Consider the following 20063-nt stretch of genomic DNA (forward strand, 5'->3'; position numbering starts at 1 on the left):
GCTCAGTGAATTAGAACGGGTCACTGTGGAGGGCGAGAGCAGCTGGGGCAGTCAGGTCTGTCTCGGCGGTGCGGAAACCGTGGTGTCTTTGAGGATGGCGGCCGCCAGGCGACCGGGCGAGGCCACCCCAGCGCGACCAGGCGGGGCTCAGCGCCGGCAGCTGGCAGGGCGGCCGCCGCGGGAGGCCCCTCGGGGGCGAGGGGCCCCGCGACGTCTGCGCGCCAGGTCGGGGGGGAGGGGGTGGCGCGGGGGTCGCCGGCTCCGAGCGGGGGCGTCTGCGTGGCCGGCTCACCCCAGGGGTCGCGGCGGGGAGCCGCCCGCAGGCCACCTCCGGGGCGGGGCCGGGCGGCCAGCTGCGGCCCGGAGGGGGGGTTGGGAGGGTGGCCGAGCCTGACCCCGGGCGCCGCCAGCTGCCAGGGTCGCGCACAGTGCAGCCTGCCGCGCCCTGCCCCCTCCCCCCCGCCCGCCACAACGGCGGCCCAGCAGCCAGGGCGCCCCCGGGTCTGGCCCGTCTCCACACGGCGGCGGGCGTGGCGGGGGCGGCCCCAGACAGCCGGCTGGGCGACTCGAGGAAGGAAGGAGGGCGGCGGGGGTGGGGCCGAGGGAACATCCTGTCTGCGCCGGGCACCGCAGACAGCGCCGTGCGCCAGCCGCCCAGACGGCGCGCCGGGCCAGCAGCGCGGGGCACGCGCGGGGGAGGGGGCGGGGGAGAGCAGGCGCACGCGCGTGCGCGGCGGAGGCGCCAGGCGCGCGCCCCGGGAGGGGGGGCGGAGAGACGTGAGCGCGCAGCCCGCGAGGAGCCACAATAGGCCAGACGGCGCGCGCGCCCGAGGGACTGGCTGGCGCGGGGCCGCGCGGCGCCGCTGGCTTCGTTCCCTCCCCTCCTCCGCCCGCCGCCCTCGCTGTCCCCCGGGCGGCCGGAGACGGCGGCGGCGTCTGCGGGAAGCCGTGTCTCCGCAGTGACGTGGGCGGGCCGAGGGCCGGGTGACGTCAGAGGCTGTGTGTAGCGCTGTGTGTGGGGTTCGGAGCGGCGCCGGCACAGCGAAGGCGGCGAGCGGCGGCGACGGCGGGCACAGGTGCGGCCGCAGGTCGCGAGGGGACGTGAGGGGCGTGCGGCTTTTGGGGACGCTGAGGTGGCGGCGGGGGTGATGGGGAGGCCTCAGAACCCGTGGAGCTTCCCGGGTCGCGGAGGGCCGGGGTGGAGGGTCCGGTATGCGTGGGGTCCCGGGCAGGGTCGTGGGCACGGGGCGCGCGGCGGGGGTCCCACGGGGGTACAGACCTCGCGGATCCCTGGACGGGTCGGCTGGCAGGGGATGGCGCTGCACTTGACCCGAGCGGTCGGGACCCGGGAGACCTGGACGCCGGTCTTCGCCGCCATCCTCCTGCCGTCTGCGCTCGGCGGGGATGCCCCGGGCTGGCTCCAGCTCTGAGCGTCCGGAGACGCGAGCTTGCGGGCTTCCGGGCTTGGCGCCCAACCTGCCCGCGCCCCCCTGGGTGCCACGGCTCGGGGTAGGTGAGGGGGGTGGCGCAGCCCCAGGGCGCCGAGGTAACCCCGGAGAACTTCCCGCGGACGGGCTGCGTGGGGGATTTCCATCGGCGGCCCCCGCGGTGGGGCGATGTGGGGAGGGCACTTGGGGTGATCCCAGTCTCGGTGGGGGTTGGGAGGACTCCTCCCTCTACTTCCCTCTGCCCCCTCTCACCTCACCAGACGTCCGGAGTCCCCTGCTTTTCTGTCCTTCCTCCTTCTGTCGAAGATGGGTGGGTGTCTGCGTGGGCGCACGGCTCTGGGGGCGCACCTGGGCTAGGTCATGCCTCCTGCCCTTTACCTTGGCTCGCCTTGGGCTGAGGTGTCCCTGTAGTGGCGAAAGTCACGGCACGGCGGCTAGGTGGCTTTCGGCGGTAACCCTTTGGGTTTGTGTTAACATAAATTGCTGGGAGTTTAGAAAGGCAAGGTTTTCGTTTATCGGCTGCTATTGGGTCTTTCTCCCCGGAGGGAAGTGGAGGAAGACTCTTTTTTCCCCTCACTCTGCCTCCATTTGCATTCTTTGTGAGGTCTGTCTGCCTTGTGCTTTTTTGTCCCGGATTAGTCTTGCTCTAGGATGGAGATTTCCAGGCGTGGAGTCTTAACAGCTTTTGGCTTCTATTAAGCAAATTCGGTAACCTTGTAAAGGGAAAGCTTAATTTTCCCCCCTTCATTTCAGAAAGGTAGTTTATATTGACTAGATGAATTAATCCACTTGAGACTAACTTAGTTACATATGGTAGGCATATTAACAAGTATCTGGTTCTTTATGAGAGCTGAAAATACAGGCTTTTAAAAATGAGATAAAAGATTATTTTTTAATTAAAATGACATAGTTGGGAAGCCTCTGGTACTGAGTTTTGTTTATTGTATTCTAAATGTGTACTCTTCCTCATTTGGAGGGATAGTATTTAATGCTGCTATTATCCACCTTCTGGGCTGCTTCCTACTTAAATGAAGTTTCTTTTAGATGACTGGTGTTAGGTGGAAAAATGTCACTCGAGTGTTACCTTTGGTAAAGTGAACTGAGTTTAAGATTGAGAAACTGGTTTTAAATTGACCCTTTGGCCTCTGGAGCGAATTCAATTGTAACTCTTCCCCACCCTTTTCTCCTCTTCTAGGTCAATTAAACGAAGAGTGAACTGTAATCCTTGAAGATAACCGGGCAGGGTTTTTTCTTTTAAGTATATATATATATATTTTAATTGTAGAAGTTCAGGTGGAGTCAGGCTGTTACTGGTATAGAGGTTTAGACTTTACCACAGAGCAGTGGACCACCATTTTCAGTGAAGTTACCCCCCCCCCCCCCCCACTTCTTTTTTGGTGCCCTTGGCAAAAATGAAATCCATTGCATCATTGTAACTCATGTTTGGGTGTAGTTTTAGTATATAGTAATTGCAGAACTTTGCCACATGCTTCCCTTCGAAGACAGAGCCACCAAATGCAGCCATTGCACCGAACTTCAGGCAAATTGAATTGAGAAATTAGTCTTATTTTAACACAAATATCCGAAGAAATCAAGAAAACAAGATTTTTCTCAGAAGTCTGCTTATGATTTATTAGAAGCAAATCAGAAATTTTGTAGTATTTTCTGTTATCCTGAGGTATAACTAAACCAAAACCAATTTGCACAAATTTATTGAGCAAGAAATTCATCTTTGGAAACTAAACATTTTCTAGGGAGTCATAATTTTTGTATACATTATCCTTTTCTTTTCAAATTAGCAACTGTATACAACATGCCAATTGCAGACTTAATTATTTAAAACACCAGTGTAGTCATGGAAAACCTACAGTCCAGTTTCTCCTTAGTTCAGGGTTCAAATAAAAAACTGAACAGAATGGAGGATGATGGCAGCCCTCCCGTGAAAAAAATGATGACAGACATTCATGCCAATGGAAAAGCGCTAACCAAGGTGAAGAAGGAGCATTTGGATGACTATGGAGATGCATCGGTGGAGACCGATGGAGAGCTTGCCAAGCGAAACTGTACTTCCATGCCTGAAACTTTAAATTTAAACCCCAGTCTGAAGCACACACTAGCACAGTTCCATCTGAGTAGTCAGAGCTCTTTGGGTGGACCAGCAGCATTTTCCGCTCGCTATTCCCAAGAAAGCATGTCGCCGACTGTGTTCCTGCCTCTTCCATCTCCTCAGGTTCTTCCTGGCCCTCTTCTCATCCCTTCTGATAGCTCCACAGAGCTCACTCAGACTGTTTTGGAAGGGGAGTCTATTTCTTGTTTTCAAGTTGGAGGAGAAAAGAGACTCTGTTTGCCCCAAGTCTTAAATTCTGTTCTCCGGGAATTTTCACTCCAGCAAATAAACACAGTGTGTGATGAGCTCTACATATATTGTTCACGTTGTACTTCAGACCAGCTTCACATCTTAAAAGTCCTAGGAATCCTTCCCTTCAATGCCCCATCCTGTGGGCTGATCACGTTGACTGATGCGCAAAGACTCTGCAACGCCTTACTGCGGCCGAGGACCTTTCCTCAAAATGGTAGCATACTTCCTGCTAAAAACTCTTTGGCCCAGTTAAAGGAAGCTGGCAGTGCCTTTGAAGTAGAGCATGAATGCTTGGGCAAATGTCAGGGTCTCTTTGCACCCCAGTTCTATGTTCAGCCTGATGCTCCCTGTATCCAGTGTCTGGAGTGCTGTGGAATGTTTGCACCCCAGACATTTGTCATGCATTCTCATCGGTCACCTGACAAGAGAACTTGCCACTGGGGCTTCGAGTCAGCCAAGTGGCACTGTTACCTTCATGTGAACCAAAAATATCTAGGAACACCCGAAGAAAAAAAACTGAAGATAATTTTAGAAGAAATGAAAGAGAAGTTTAGCATGAGAAATGGAAAGAGAACCCAATCAAAGGCAAGTTTCTTTTTTTAAGTAGCGATTTTTGAATAGTGGTAATGGTTTCTTAGTTCTGTGTCTATAGCATTGTATTATGAAGCTGTGCTTCGACTTAACTCATGTTTGTGAAGTTTTGACCCGTAATGTTTTTTCCTGTATAATCTCATCTGAGAGAACTAGGATCATTCCCATTTTACAGGTAAGAGAAAGAGCCTCTGAGTTTCAAATGACTTCTCAGCCTGGAGGTGTTGTGGTTTCTCTTGGCCAATCTTTCACACATCCTGCAAATTGACTGAACCTGTCACCAAGGACTCTTGCACTTAGGTGTTGTGTTGTCTTCATTCACAAATGGTACAGCTGGCTAGAACTGGTTTGGTGAGGATTGGTCTGTACTCAAGTCAAATTAAGATATTTGAGTAATTTGGTACGAGTAACCAGGATTTAGGTTTTTTGTTTTTTCCAGACAGGATTTCTGGCTGTCCTGGAACTCTATAGATCAGACTGGCTTCGAACTCACAGAGAGTGCTGGGATTAAAGGCATGCGCCACCACTGCTGGGCTCAGGATTTTGTTTTTAATACAAAAGAAAGGAATGCTTTTGAAAAGTTGTGACACAGGAGCAGAATAAAGGTTATTTCAGATTAACAAACTATTGCTATAACAAGCTATTGGGAAAGTGATCTTAAGCTTTTTCTACAGCGCTATCTGCTAGGCTAAGATAACTAATTATCTTATGCCTGAATGAAAGACGAGGTTTGAAGTGTTAAACCTTGATGTGGTTATTTTATATATTTTTCTACTTGGTTTAAAATTAGTATGTAATATACCTAGCACTGTTTAAAATGTATTGAGAGTTACTCTGGAGCTGTATTTCATGTATAATTTTATTTAATAAATTCTTATGACAAGATTGATCACATTTTAAGTTTTCCACTATTTTTCTCCTTTGAAGTATCACTTTCTATTTACGGAGGAAAGTTTATTAAATCTCAAGGTTGTTCACAGCAGAGTTAGGTAGGCTTACATTATAATTTAATATTGGGTGTTCTGTTCTTGAGCTCTTGAACTTCAGTGTCTTTTAAGGCAGTAGTTTGCTGCTGAAGCTCAACATGGAGAGAATTAAATTTAGACCTTTCCTTCCTTACTCAACTGCGGTTCCAAAAGTTTGCACTGAGACTCCTCGCCAGCGGCCACCAGATAAGTTTTATTCAGGTGCAGTGTTAATGGTGAAAGCAGGATTGACCTGATGCCATTACTTCAGAGTGTGAAACTTGCTCTGGCCCTGCTTGTGCGGTGCCGGAGTTCCTGCTCAGAGGGCTGTATTAGAAAATGAAGGATGTTTCTTCTGATACTTCTTTCTTGCCCTAGCTAATTAGGGCCACTACCCTTCCATGTCTGACTGGCCCTGTTACTGCCAGGGACTCTTGCCCTGGCCCTTACTCCTGACAAGTGTTCTTAGAATACCTGTTCTGTGCTTGGGTGAAAACCCGTCGAGAAACATGGCTGAGTTTCTATTGAAAAGATAAATTTACTGAAATAATTGAAACTGTCTTTCACTTGGGATATAGTAATATAGATATATTTTTTATTTGATTTTGGGAAGGGATGAGAGTCTTCCATATTTTAGTTGTTTTTTTTTTCTCAGAGTTTGCTGGAGGTTTTTTTTTTTTTTTAAACATTTATTTACTTTATTATGTATACAATATTCTGTCTGTGTGTATACCTGCAGGCCAGAAGAGGGCACCAGACCTCATTACAGATGGTTGTGAGCCACCATGTGGTTGCTGGGAATTGAACTCAGGACCTTTGGAAGAGCAGTAAGTGCTCTTAACCACTGAGCCATCTCTCCAGCCCTGCTGGAGGTTTTTTGTGCCATGTTTGCAGTTTTATGTGAATTGAAGGAAGTTAGGGGAATTTAAGAAAATTTCATCAAACCTTTTAGAAAAAAAAATTAGGGTTTGTATTTAACAGCGCTTAAGCAGTTTTAAAAATGTAATTACTGCAGTTTTAAAATCTCCTCTAAACATGGAGAGGTAGGTTTTAAGGATCTGTGAGGGAAGTGACTTGAACTTTTGTCTTTTGTATCTGGTGTGTATCTAACTGGTGCCTGGTAGGAGGAGCTAGTACCTACATGGGAAGATAGTCCTGTTGGACAGTGTGTTTGGGTATTCAGGGAATTTTAGTTGTTGGTTGTCAGACAAACCAAATTGATGAGGAAACTCATTTTAAAACGGCAAATCAGTCTTTTGTTTAGCTCAAAGACTGTGCTGGATATTTTAAGCTTCTATATGAAGGAAATTATATTTAGTGTGACCAATGTAATTTGATATGATTTATGTAGTCAAAGTATTGGTTTTGGATTAGAATAAAAAGAAATCTGAAAATAGACACTTGTTGGAAATGTAGAAACTTATTCTAAATAACAGAAATTACATTAGTAATGACCAACAAGTTGTTTATTTGCATAGCTAATATTTAATTTGCATAGTTAGCTATATTTAGATTCTAGGAATGAGTGGGGTAAGTGTTCTTAGAGCACTGAGTTTATCCTAGAACTAAGCTTATTCTTTGTAGAAACTAAAACATTCTGGAACTTTCTTAGGTTGTCAGAGATACGCATGATGGGTCTGGATACATACATCGTTTAGTTGGTAGAGAGCTTACCTAACCTGCACAAAGTTCTGGGTTTGATCCCCAGCATTGTATAAGCTGTGGGGGAGGGGTGGCACCTGCGGTTTTGTATTGAGAAGTGGAAGAAGGAGGGTCATCCTTTCAATGTAGGGAGATTGAAGGACCTTGTCTCAAAAGAAAAATAATGCGTATAAGTTTAGATATGCTTGGCTTGCACTGTAGAATGGGTATTTCCAGATTGATAGTAGGGTTTTTTTTTATGTGCTTTTTATTTTAAAAAGTGGTTGTTCTGTTTTAGAATGCATAACTAATAGGCAAAAATACTGTTTTCCTAATTCTTTTTTGCCTTAAGTTGGTATTCAGACAGATAAGAATCAGATCGAGTCTCTGCTTTCAGAGCAAGGCTAAGTAAGTACATCATTGGCAGATACACCTGAGGGATGATGCTCACGACTATTTCAAGCACATAGGAAGAGGTCATTTTAGTTAGCTTACCACAGAATTTTAGGTGAGTCTTCACTGGTCATCTCTAATTCACTAGTTAAAAATTGGTATATGCCAGGCTGGAGAGAGAAGAGCGTTAGTTGCTCTTACTGAGAATGAAGCTTTGGTTCCCAGCACCCACATGGCAGCTTACAGCCATGTATAACTCCAGTTCCAGGGGGTCTAAATAAAGCCCTCTCCTGGCCGTTGAAGGCAACAGACATATAATTAATATTCAAACAAACACTCATATATATATATATATATATATATATCATACAAAAATTATTTTTAAAAGGTTGTATATGCCCTTGAAGTTTATTAAAATTAAGATTTCTAAGTTAGACTCATCTACTCTAGTATGATAGGATAGTTTTACTATATACAAAGGGAGTACTGGTTTTTAGGTTATCTGTGATGCAGACAGATTTCCTAAAGGTAAGCAACTTAAAAGTATCTTCTCCTGGATAGCAGAGAAAATAGGTAGCTTGTGTTAGCCCTAAGTTGAGCTTCAGTACACCCCTTCCCGAGAAAACATGAACCGTTTCACTCTCTGTAATTTGGCATTTTTGTTTCTGTAGTGATTACTGGAACACATTTCTCCTCTCTTGCAGAGGAGAAACGTGTTTTTTGTTATACCCCTAATGATGGAAGTACACAAATACGTTATTTTGATATTTGGTATTATATATTTTTGTAGTTCTGAGGTCGAACCCAAGGCTTTGCCCTTGCTAGGCATGTGTTCTACCACTGAAGTAGTAAACCTCCCTAGCCCAAGGAATTTTTTTTCTTCCCAAGACAGGGTTTCTCTGTGTAACCCTGACTGTCCTGGAACTTGCTCTGTAGATCAGGCTGGCCTCAAACTCAGATCTTCCTGCCTCTGCCTCCTGAGTGCTGGGATTAAAAGCATCCAGCAGGATTTTTTTTTTAAAAAATAATGGCTTACCCTTTTAAAATGTATATAGCTTATATCTTATATAAATGAGAGAATGAATGTGAAAGCCTTTTGTATAGAGATATCAGATGGTATTGAATGATTACTGAAATACTAATGTATACATGAGGATTCCTCCTACACATCTTCACTTACCAAACATGAAACAGGTCTTTCATGAGAAGCAGAAATATTTAAATTATTTGTACTAGTAGACTGCAGCCCAAACAGGCATGCCGATTGGTTCCCTTGGAGATGATGCCCATTCCTAGGATAGTTGATCACTTTGAGGTTTTGGATAATGGAGCCCAGTACAGCCTTGTTTGGATTGGGTCAAAGTTTGGTATACCATTTTCTTTGGTAGTGACTTTTTTTTTTTTTTTTTTTCGAGACAGGGTTTCTCCGTAGCTTTTGGTTCCTGTCCTGGAACTAGCTCTTGTAGACCAGGCTGGCCTCGAACTCACAGAGATCCGCCTGCCTCTGCCTCCCGAGTGCTGGGATTAAAGGCGTGCGCCACCACCGCCCGGCATGACTTTTTTTTTTCTGGTTTTTCGAGACAGGGTTTCTCTGTAGCTTTGGAGCCTGTCCTGGAACTAGCTCTTGTAGACCAGGCTGGCCTCGAACTCACAGAGATCCGCCTGCCTCTGCCTCCCGAGTGCTGGGATTAAAGGCGTGCGCCGCCATGGCAGTGACTCTTGATAGGGAGTTTATAGTGGTTGAGTTTTTCAGTTTAATCTTTTAGTAGTAGGAGTTCCTTGATTTTATTGTAAAGTTTTAGAATGCTTTGGGAATAGTACTGCCATGTTTTAATGAAAAAATAGGATGTATTAATTTTTTAATTTAAAATGGAATTGTTAGCATTTTTTTAAGAGACACGATTTAAGAAAAGTTAGATATTGGTTCTTTTTATCTTGAGTTCCTTTTCACTACAACTTTTCCTCTGTACCTTTTTCTCCTGTGAGGCTCCATGAGAGAAGTCAGCCCTGCAGGAAATGCCTAGGGAGCGGCTTTGTCAGTTCTCCCAAGAACCTTGTGGTGTGCCAGTGCCATTCCAGCCTGCTGGAAAGGATTAGTTCACCACACACAGTCAGTGTCTTGGCATTTTTAACCCTCTTCATAACCAGGTTGAAGATCAGAAGGAAGAAGCATGAAATCATTTTAGTAGGTCATTAGTATTTTACAAAAAGCCAACACAAGATAGAATAAAATAGAAAATTGAGGATATTATACACAGTAAGGCCGATTTTCTTTTTGTATTGGTAGTGAACAATATTTGAAGGCCCAAATCAGACCATATTTTTTAAATGCATGTGTTTCCAACTAAGATAGAAAAATAAAGCCTTACTTTTATTTTTAATTTTAAAAGCACAAGGGGGACAAATGGAGTACTAATAATAAGAGGGTAGACGGAATGCAGTGATATTAATAGCAAATGTAAATGATCTAAACACTTCCATTAATGGCCAGATTTACTAGATTGGCTAAAAATAGCACAATTATGTGCTGCCTAAAAGAAAACAATTTTAGGGGCTGGAGAGATGACCCAGGGCTTAAAAGCAATGGCTGCTCTTTCAGAAGACACGGGTTCAATTCTCAGCACCCGCATGGAAGCTCACAACTGTAACTCCAGTTCCAGAGAATCTGACACCTTCACACAGACATACATACAGGCAAAGCATCAATGCACATAAATAATTTTAAAAGAAATTCAGATATAGAGTCAGTGAAATTAAAAGTTGAAGCATGGAAAAAGATGCCCCCTCTGAAATCTTAAAGAATAATTTTGCATCTGGAGATCTGGCTCAGTGGTTAGACCATTTACCGCTCTTGCAGAGAACCTAGGTTTGATTACCCACAGGTGGTGATTTACAGGCAATTGCAGAGTATCCATTACCCTTTTGCCCTTCTGGTACCCACCCATACAAGCAGAAAGCCTTAGGTTTATACATGTTAAACATTTTGACAGATATTTCAGTAAAAATACAGTTATGGTATTGAGATTGCTGCTTTCCCTAGTTGACTTCAGCTGCCAGGGTTATCTGAAGGAGTCTGAATTGGGATTATCTCAATCAGATTGGCCTGTGGCTTGTCTTTGGGACAGTTTCTTTATTGCTAATTGATGTGGGAGGGCCACCCCCTGGGCAGATGTTTCTGGCTTGTAGAAGCAGGGAAGATGAGCAGGCCAACTTTCCTGCTTCATTTTTTCTGCTGCCTTGATTCCTGCCTGAGCTGTCCTGAGTTCCCTCAGTGGTGGACTGTGACTTGGAAGTGAAAGTTACATAAACGGTTCTTTCATCCCCAAGTTGTTTTTCCTCAGTGTTTTGTCACAGTGACAGAGAACAAACTAGAACTCTTGTCTGCTTAACTGTCTGAGGATGTGACTCAGTGGCAGGAGGCTTGGCTGGTGTGAACAGGGCTCTGGGATTGGATACCAAGCACCTGGGGCGGGGGATCCAGCACATTGATGTTTGTCAAGTTTATAGCAATAGTTACAGCATAACATTTTTTTCTTAATTTCTTTGTTAATTCCTTGACAAGAGTTTTATCAGTTCAGGTTGCAAAGGGACAACTATGCTACCAACTTCACATGAAGTGTAAGACAACGACTATATATTTATTATAAGAAGTGCAGCCTTTGCTTTCCAACCGGGCTTTGTCAGGTGTGTGGGAAGTTAACTTCAGTGTGAGCAGCAGGCACTGATGTGACTCCCTATGATCCAGGGGATCAGCCCTCGATAAGTTAATACAGGTGCTTAGATCATAGTGCTTCAGTTTTGCATTGGGTTAATTCTCAGTCAAGTGAGGCATAAACGTAAGCCTGAAAAGCTCCTAAGTAAGCTGTTTGCTATCTCATAACACATGTTTCTTTCAATTGTTGACACGCTCATTCACAGCATGCTGGGCACACCGAGGAAACTGGATACCATTTGAGGGATTGGGTTTCTTTCAGTAGAAGTTGTTGGCAGCTATTGGGTAGGAGGTGCTTTGTATACTTCTGAAATCCTTTATGGACCACTTGAATATCTTTGTTATATATGAGCTGAAGACCCAGTGCCAGGGATACCATATACCAAAGGAGGCATTTCTTAAGCAATAGTGTCTAGGTTATCTAGTGTCCCTGGAAGGTTGCTGACAATTGATGTTGAATGTATTACATAATAATGCGCATTCTATTTTATTCTTTATATAAGCATTCCATTAAGACTTTTTTGGGTTTTTTTTTTTTTTCGAGACAAGGTTTCTTTGTAGCTTTGGAGCCTGTCCTGGAACTAGCTCTTGTAGACCAGGGTGGCCTCGGACTCACCGAGATCCGCCTGCCTCTGCCTCCTGAGTGCTGGGATTAAAGACGTGCGCCACCACCGCCTCGCATACTTGTAGCATTTAAAACAACCCTGCTTTTAAAAGATTTTTGGGGAAGGGGGCAGCAAGATGATAGTGTGTAGGGGCATTTGCCATCAAACTTGAGTTCAGTCCCCAGGTTACAAATGGTAGAGAGAACTGTTTCATGAAATTTGTGTTTTGAAAACACACACACACACACACAACTCACACAAATAGTCTTACACTCACTCTAAATGTAAACACATTAAAAACTTACAATCAGTGTTCATCGTTACAAATTAAGGAGTATAATATTAATCTGATGTTATAATTGAAACCAAGCATATCACTTAAAAGCCAAGTTTATTCTTGAATGTAGGTCTGGTCCTCCAAGGACTTAAGTGCAGTGTGAATACAAATAGCACTGAACAGCTGGATGTGCTTTTGTATTTAAAGTCGTTATGATTTATTAAAAATATATTGGGATCCTTTCAGTTTTGCTCTCATAGGTGTTATATTGGTGTCTAGTAGAAAAAGAAACTTTGGATTAAATAATGTATCTAAAACTTTGCTTGTCTGTCTGAAAGGATGACATAGTGGGACAGCCCCGCTGTAGAAGCGTTCTAAACTAGGAAGACTGCCTTAAACTACACATGATGTCCTTCTGTCTGCCAGGGTTGGATGCTTATTGTTTAATGTTTAAGTACAGAAAGGAATAAATTGTCCCACATTGAGTGGTAAGATAAAAGGCTCCCATTTTGATATCTAACTTGTATTTCTGATCAGGAGCATTACTGCTGTTCTGTTTAATTATATTCTTTTTTTCTGAAAACCTAATTTGTATGTTGAGACAAATGTAGGCCTCGGAGAGAAAATCTGGCATGTCTGTGAATGTTTCGTTTTGTAACACGTGCTTAATTGTTTTTAACATGTAGTTAGGATAATTTGTTAGATGTGTTTATGGCTTACCGCAGCATTTTAGGCAAAATTAACTTGCAGTACTTCATCACTGTTGGCATTGTGCATTTTCTTTGGACTTGTATTGTTTAATTTGTACATCGGAGAAAATGTAGCCAAACATGTCCAGCTAAAGATGCCAAATGTGACGACTGTCTTTTGAGATTCACGGTGGCCAGTAACCGGGTGCTACTCCCTCTCATCCTTTGTCCTGCCCTCCTCTCCTTTCTTGGTGTTGGAGATTTAATCCTCAGCCTCACGGATGCTGGGCAGATACTTGACCATGGAATCATTGCAGCTCCTTGCCACAATACCCTTACAGTGCTATCCTGGAATTACTGAGCTACCCTGTCATTCAAAATCATTCAACAAATACTGCATGGTAGGCATGGTGCTAGATACTGAAAATACAAAAGCAAATTTGTGCTTGACTTCAAGTTACTGTTCAGAGTCTGGATAGCCACTTACTAAGGTGAAATTGGGAATTCTGACTTTGGCTAGGAACAGTCTAGATAGTCATTAAAGAGTGTTCTGGTTAGCTTCAGTTGTCTGCTTGGCATGGTCCACAGTTATCTGAAGGAACCTCAATTGGGGATTGCCCAGATCAGATTAGCCTGTGTGTGACTTACCTGTGGGGCATTTTCTTGATGGCTGATTGATGTAAAAGGGCTCACTCCACTGTAGGCAGTATCAGCCATAGCCAGGAGATCTTTGCTGTACAAGAAAACTAGCTGACAGTCAGGGAGCAAGACAGTAAACACCTTCTGTGGGTGTCTGCTTCCTTCAGTTCCTGCCTCAAGTTCCTGTCCTGACATCCCGTGGTGATGGACTCGTAATTGGAAGCTTGAGCTAAATAAATCCTGTTCCCCAAATTGCTTTTAGTCATGGCATTTAGCATAGCAGCAGAAAGCAAACTAGAACATGGGATTTGCTCAGAATGTGGTCTGTGACTCTGTTGGTTGATTGATGTGAGAATAGGAAATAAAGAATAGAAATTGAGGATGAATGATTAAAAATAAATAAATACATCTACTTAAGGTAATGTTTCAGAGATATTGCTGAAATAAAGGCATGACCAGGCATGGTGGCTCAACCCCTTAATCTTACCTAGTACTTGGGAAGCAAAGAAAGTAGATCTCAGAGTTCAAGACCACTCTGGTCTACATAGTGAGCCACTGCCTCAAAAATAAAAAAAGACGTATTGTGCTCAAATTATGAATAAAATTATCACACAAGTCAAAGAGCTTTGAAATGAACTTACTGTTTAAGTTGTCAGGTTCCAGCTCAAGGTTTTTGAAAACTTTTTGCAAGCTATTCTGAAGATTTCAGATTCCAGTATCTGTACCAGTAAACCTTTTAAATGTGTGGTTCAGTTGAGTGGTTTTAACTTTAAAAAGTCTGAAAATGATTTACTGGGCAGTATATCAAGAATTATTTAATACATAAGGTCAATTAAAGTTTTTTTTTAAAGTGAGTTTAATCAAAAAATTATGTTTAATTCAAGGTAATCTTAGCTTTCTTTAGTTTGTTAGAGTTAATTTACAGATGCTTATCGGCACATCCTCTTATCAAATAGAGTTGGAATGCAAAATATTTTGCCTATTAAGCTACTTTCAAGAATTACAATATTTAAAAAAAAGGCTTAAATGTGCCATTTGGGTCATTTTTTAATTTTTAAGGTTTACTTTTTCTGTGTATGAGTGTTTAGCTTGTATGTATTTATGTTTGTGCACTACATACATGCTTGGTACCCTTGGAGATCAAAAGAGGATGTTGGCTCCCCTAGAGCTGGAGCTAGAGATGGTTGTGGGCCTTCTTTTGGGTGTTGGGATGAACCCAGGTCGCCTACAAGAGCATCCAGGGCTCTTAACAACTGAGCCACTCTTCAGATCCCTAAAAGTGTAAACATTTAAGATAAATTTAAGTGCTTCAAATAAGTTTAGATCTAAGTAGTATACAGAATATAATTTAATGTCATCTGGATTCAAGACTTAAGTACCAGCTACTATAGAACTCAAAGTACACAATTGAAATGTAGTAAATGACTTGGCGTGCCCTATGCTGGCATCCTCAGATTATCTTGCTATATAGCAATTTTTATTCTTTTATTTTGTGGTTCTCTTTTCTATCAGGTTGTCAGCTGTCTGTGAACATTTATCATGTAGTATTTATTGTTAGAAGTCAGTTCTCTTTTTAATCTGCCGTAGGCTGAGAAACCGCAAACAATTGATTGGTTTACTTTGTAAATAAGTGGTTGAGTCTGCCAAGATTCTGAATAACCCCTCAGAACTGTGATGTTTATTTGAGTCTTGACTATTTTATCAGCTTTGTGAAGTTTTCAGAAAGAAATCGTCTGCTCACATAGAAGTCTTCAATAGATAACCAACTCTTAAATCCTTTCAAGTGTTCTATTCTTGTGGCTCAGCAGTTCATTGGTTGCTCTTCTAGAGGACCTGGGTTTGATTCCCACCACCCACAAGGCCAACTTGGAACTCTAGTTCCAGGGGATCTGATGCCCTCTTCTGGCTTCCACAGACTGCACATACATGATCCACAGGCATACATACAAGCAAAGTATTTATATGCATGTAAAATAAAAATAAAGATTAACTTATAAAAATATTCTTTACTGGGGCTGGAGAGATGGCTCAGCGGTTAAGAGCATTGTCTGCTCTTCCAAAGGTCCTGAGTTCAATTCCCAGCAACCACATGGTGGCGCACAACCATCTGTAATGAGATCTGGTGCCCTTTTCTGGCCTGCAGGAATATACACAGACAGAATATTGTATACATAATACATAAATAAATATTAAAAAATATTCTTTACCTCTATAATACTTTACCTCTATAATAATAATAGTCTTATTTGTGTTTCAAATTCCTCATCCAATAATTCTTAGAAAACATACAAATTATCATGTTTTAAATTTTTCTTTTCTAAATTTTAAAGATTGTATTTATTTGGGTGAGATCATGTGCCATGGCATATGTGTGGAGGTAGAGTCAGTCTCTCCTGTCTGTGTTCTACAGGTTGAGCTCAGGATTGTCAGGCTTGATGTCAACTGTCTTTAACACTGAGTCATCTCACTTAGCTTGCCTTTTATTTTCTTCTTTTAAAAACTTTTTTTTTTTTTGTAGTTAAAGTCATTTCTGGATTATGAAGTTGTGTAGTGTTTATTCTAGGAGTTGTTCCTTCTGTTTTTGGCTCTTTTTTGTTTTAGTCTCTGGGCTGCTTGTCTGATCTATCCAAAGTTTCTTTATTTACTTTGGTTTTCTCCATTAGCAAGGTGTCCCCCACCCCAGACCAATTTGCATGATTTTCCTTTGTGTTCTTTCCTGACCTGAAATACTGGGACGGAGAAACTAGCTTCTCCAATTCGTAGTGTTGGTGACCTTCCCTTAGGTGGGGCACTTTTATGTGTGGTACTGGAAACTGAACTCAGAGTCTTAATGTCTGCCAGGCAAATACTCTATCCTGAGCCTCACCCTCAGCCCTGTATTTTCATCATGGGGTTGTCATTCTTCCATGTACTTCCGAATTGCAGATGGCATTGGAGTCTCTCAGAAGCAAGGATTCAGAAAAATATCCTGCTGTCTTTTCAGGCTAGCCTTCCTTTCACTCACTGTCTTAGATCTGTCCACATCCTGTCTGGCATCTGCCTCAGTTTGGCTCCTTTCCCTTTCTCTCAGGAACCCTTGCTCCCTGTTGTCCCACAAGAGTGGGTAATTACTGTGATGGAAATAGTTGAGGAGGAAACATAAAGCAGGCCAAAATTAGGAAGATGCTAGAACTATAGTTAGTTCATTTTTCTAAGGTTGTTTTTAACTCTGATCACTGCTTTATGGAGGGGGGCATTTATTAGAATTAAGCAGAGTGTGTAAAATTCTTAGCCAGTAATATTTATGAAATTACCAGTTATCCCCCTGTTCCTTTATTTATAAGTGCTTTTTAAAAAGCTTTTAATATTTAATCCCAGCACTTGAGGCAGAGGCAGGTGGATCTCTGAGAGTTCGAGGCAAAAAAAAAAAGTTTTAATATTTGAGGAATATGGTTTACTGATTCTTACTAGCAAGCACAGTAGTTTTAGATTTAATTGGCCAGAGTATAGAATGGTATCTAGCTAAAATTCTAGAAAATGCTGTGCTGTCAGGTGGCGGCTGGTTATGAATGTGGGCAAGACTGAGTGAGAGTCAGAGGTTCTCAGTGCTGTGTACTTTTGGGGTCCTGTTATATTATTTGAAAACGATTCTCAAAGTGTGAAATTGTTTCTGTTAAGCCATGTCATTTGAGTGAACATATTAGAACTTGAGACCAGATAGTAGCAGTTGCTAAGCTTTAAGAAATGAGACAGCACTGTGGGAGAGCATTTAGTAGACAATGAATCTTAAAAATAGGACACTTGTTCTGCAGCCCTGCCAGGGGGCGGCGATAAAGCCCAGTTCAGAGTGCTTTCATAACACGGCCAAGGCCCTGGGCTCAATCCATGGGTTCTATCCCTTAAAGACTCTAAACATAAAGAAGTTATCTTTGCGCTCAGTAACGTTCCTTTCCACATACTCCTACAGACAGATACACCGTCAGGAATGGAATTGCCATCCTGGTACCCTGTTATAAAACAGGAAGGTGACCATGTTTCTCAGACGCATTCGTTTTTACACCCCAGGTAAGTGAGTTTTCATTTGTTTGTTTGCTTGTTTATGATTTATTTACAGCTGTCTGTTAGGTATCTTTCTGAGGATTGAAAATGAAATCACTTACCTTTAGGTTTTCCCTGATAATAGACTTTGAAGATTCAGAGTTATTTCAGACAAGTACATCAGAATTGAACACACCTCTGCTTGTTTTTAATCATAGGAAAGTTGTTTAGCTATTTTATTAGAAAAAAAATCAAAGAGTCTAAAGTGAAGTGAGTTGTAAAATTGTATTGAACATTTACAATAATCTTTATTGTTTTTTTCTTGAAATATAAAATTTCTACTTTTAAGTAGAAACTGAAAGAATTAATTTCTTTTACCTTTAAGAGGTAAACTGACTCTTCAAGAGTGTGTTACTTTGCTGTTTTGTTTTGTTGTTTTTTGTTTGAAACAGATTTTCACTAGATAGCCCAGGCTGGCCTCCTTAGATACTCCAGGCTGGTCTTGAACTCATGAAATCTACCTGCTTCTGCCTCCTAACTGCTGAGATAAGAGGTGTGCACTCCTGCCCCTAGCCTTAGTTTGATTATTATTTGGAGATTTTATAATAACCACATCTTTCACAATCTAGTGTTTATATTTCAATAAAACTGCATCTTTGTAGTAATGTGAGCGGAGGGGCTACGTTCCTGGCACCCAACCACCCACACGGCTAGCTTTGTACCCGAAATAATTACACGGAAACTGTGTTCTCTCTCTCTCATTTATTTATTTATTTATTTGTTTGTTTGTTTATTTATTTAGTATACAATATTCTGTTTTGCGTGTATGCCTGCAGGCCAGAAGAGGGCACCAGACCTCATTACAGATGGTTGTGAGCCACCATGTGGTTGCTGGGAATTGAACTCAGGACCTTTGGAAGAGCAGGCAATGCTCTTAACCATTGAGCCATCTCTCCAGCCCCAAAACTGTATTCTTTAAACACTGCCTGGCCCATTAGTTCCAGCCTCTTATTGGCTAGCTCTTACATATTGATCTATCCCATTTCTAATAATCTGTGTAGCCCATGAGGTGGCTTACCAGGGAAGATCTTAACCTGCGTCTGTCTGGAGTGGAAGAATCATGGCGACTGCCTGATTTGGCTTCTTTATCCCAGCATTCTGTTCTGTTTACTCCGCCTATCTAAATTCTACCCTATCAGAGGGCCAAGCAGTTTCTTTATTAATTAACCAATGAAAGCAACAAATAGATACAAGACCCACCTCCATCACATCATGGTTGTCAGTATTAGTTTTATAATTCACACATGCACCCCATCACAATCATACAGTTCCCAATTGAGTCTTCAGGACACTGTTAAACCCACGAGAGGTTCTGTTGGTTTGATTTTAAAGCAGAACACCAAGTATTCAGAACCAGACGTAAAGAGTAGTAACATAACTATCCTGCTTACAGAAAGTGAGATGTAGCCGGACGGTGGTGGCACATGCCTTTAATCCCAGCACTCGGGAGGCAGAGGCAGGAGGATCTCTGTGAGTTCGAGGCCAGCCTGGTCTACAAGAGCTAGTGCCCTGTCTCGAAAAAAAAAAAGAAAAAGAAAGTGAGATGTAAACAGAGATTAAAGTGTAGGGCAGTGTTGGTTAAATGACCATATCTTTTCAAATTTGTAAATGTAAGCTTTACAAAAATGTAAAGCTTGCATAAAATTACCTACCGAGTAGTTTTATTTGCACTTTGAGAAAAGTCAGTAGTTCTTTCAGTTTTAGTTTTATATAGTTTATTATTTCTGCTTTATTAAGAATTGGTTTTGTAGGGGCTGGTTTTGTGCTGACTTGATACAAGCTAGAGTCATTAGAGAGGAAGGAGCCTCAGTTGAGGAAATGCCTCCATGAGATCTAGTTGTAAGGCATTTTCTTAATTAGTGATTTATGGGGGAGGGCCAGCCCATGGTAGGTTGTTGGTGTGGGAAGTCCTTCTGTGTTGCTTTCATTGGTTAATGAATAAAGAAGCTGCTTTCAGCCAATGCCTTAACAGCATATTGCCAGGCTGAAACAGATAGGTATATAACAGAGAGTAGGCAGAATCAGGGAGAAGCCAGGGAGCCACCAGAGGACAAAGACACAAGCCACTGGGCAGAACCTTGTCGGTAGGCCACGTGGTAATAAAATAATAAAAACGGGTTAAGCAAAGGATGTAAGAGCTAGCTAGCAATTCACTTAAGTAATTGGCCAAGCAGTGATTTAAATAATACAGTTTCTGTGTGATTGTTTGGGTTCTGGGCGGCCAGGAATGAATAAGTGGCCTTCTACAACAGGTGGTGCCCTCCCTGGGCTGGTGGTCCTGGGTTCTATATGAACGCAGGCTGAGCAAGTCAGCATCAGCTGCTGCCTCTAGGTTCCTGTCCTGACTTCCTTTGGTGATGGACAGTTCTGTGGAAGAGTAAGCCAAATAAACCCTTTCCTCCCCAACTTCCTTTTGATCGAGGTGTGTCGTTGTAGTAATAGAAACCCTAACTAAGACAGGTTTTGATGGAAGCATTGCCTGGTAGCTGGGCAATATTCCAAGAATGTGTCCTCTCTCTGAGGCATAGAAAAAGGCTCCTGGGAGCACCTCTTTGACTCAGTCACACACTGCTTACTTGTGGATAAGAAGACAGGCACCAGAGTAGCCTGCACTGTTCTCTCCCTGCAGCAAGCCTCACTGAATGAAGCACAGCGGCTAAGAAGCTC

The 20063-nt window shown here is 42.9% G+C and overlaps 2 protein-coding genes across 3 annotated transcripts in view; one reads left to right on the plus strand and one right to left on the minus strand.

Annotated features, from left to right (window-relative positions):
- Positions 1–20: 20 nt before the first annotated feature.
- Positions 21–2973, minus strand: LOC121452777 (basic proline-rich protein-like). The gene is made up of 3 exons (XM_041659027.1): positions 2836–2973; positions 1706–1853; positions 21–1630 (listed from the first exon to the last, which is right to left on the minus strand). Exons 1-3 carry the CDS (start codon positions 2971–2973, stop codon positions 21–23), a joined length of 1896 nt encoding a protein of 631 aa, XP_041514961.1.
- Skil (SKI like proto-oncogene) overlaps positions 848–20063 on the plus strand; it is a 29098-nt gene continuing 9882 nt past the window's right edge. The window contains exons 1-3 of one of the 2 annotated variants that reach the window (XM_041658997.1): positions 848–1076; positions 2644–4392; positions 17266–17363. In XM_041658997.1, coding sequence (XP_041514931.1) covers positions 3304–4392; positions 17266–17363 — 1187 coding nt within the window. In that variant the 5' untranslated portion in view covers positions 848–1076; positions 2644–3303. The remainder of the gene's footprint in view (positions 1077–2643; positions 4393–17265; positions 17364–20063) is intronic. The other variant, XM_041658996.1, reaches the window with a different exon arrangement.

Source organism: Microtus oregoni, unplaced genomic scaffold, assembly GCF_018167655.1.
Source record: "Microtus oregoni isolate MIOR12 unplaced genomic scaffold, Mior012 000010F_ref0000083, whole genome shotgun sequence".
NCBI lineage: Eukaryota > Metazoa > Chordata > Mammalia > Rodentia > Cricetidae > Microtus > Microtus oregoni.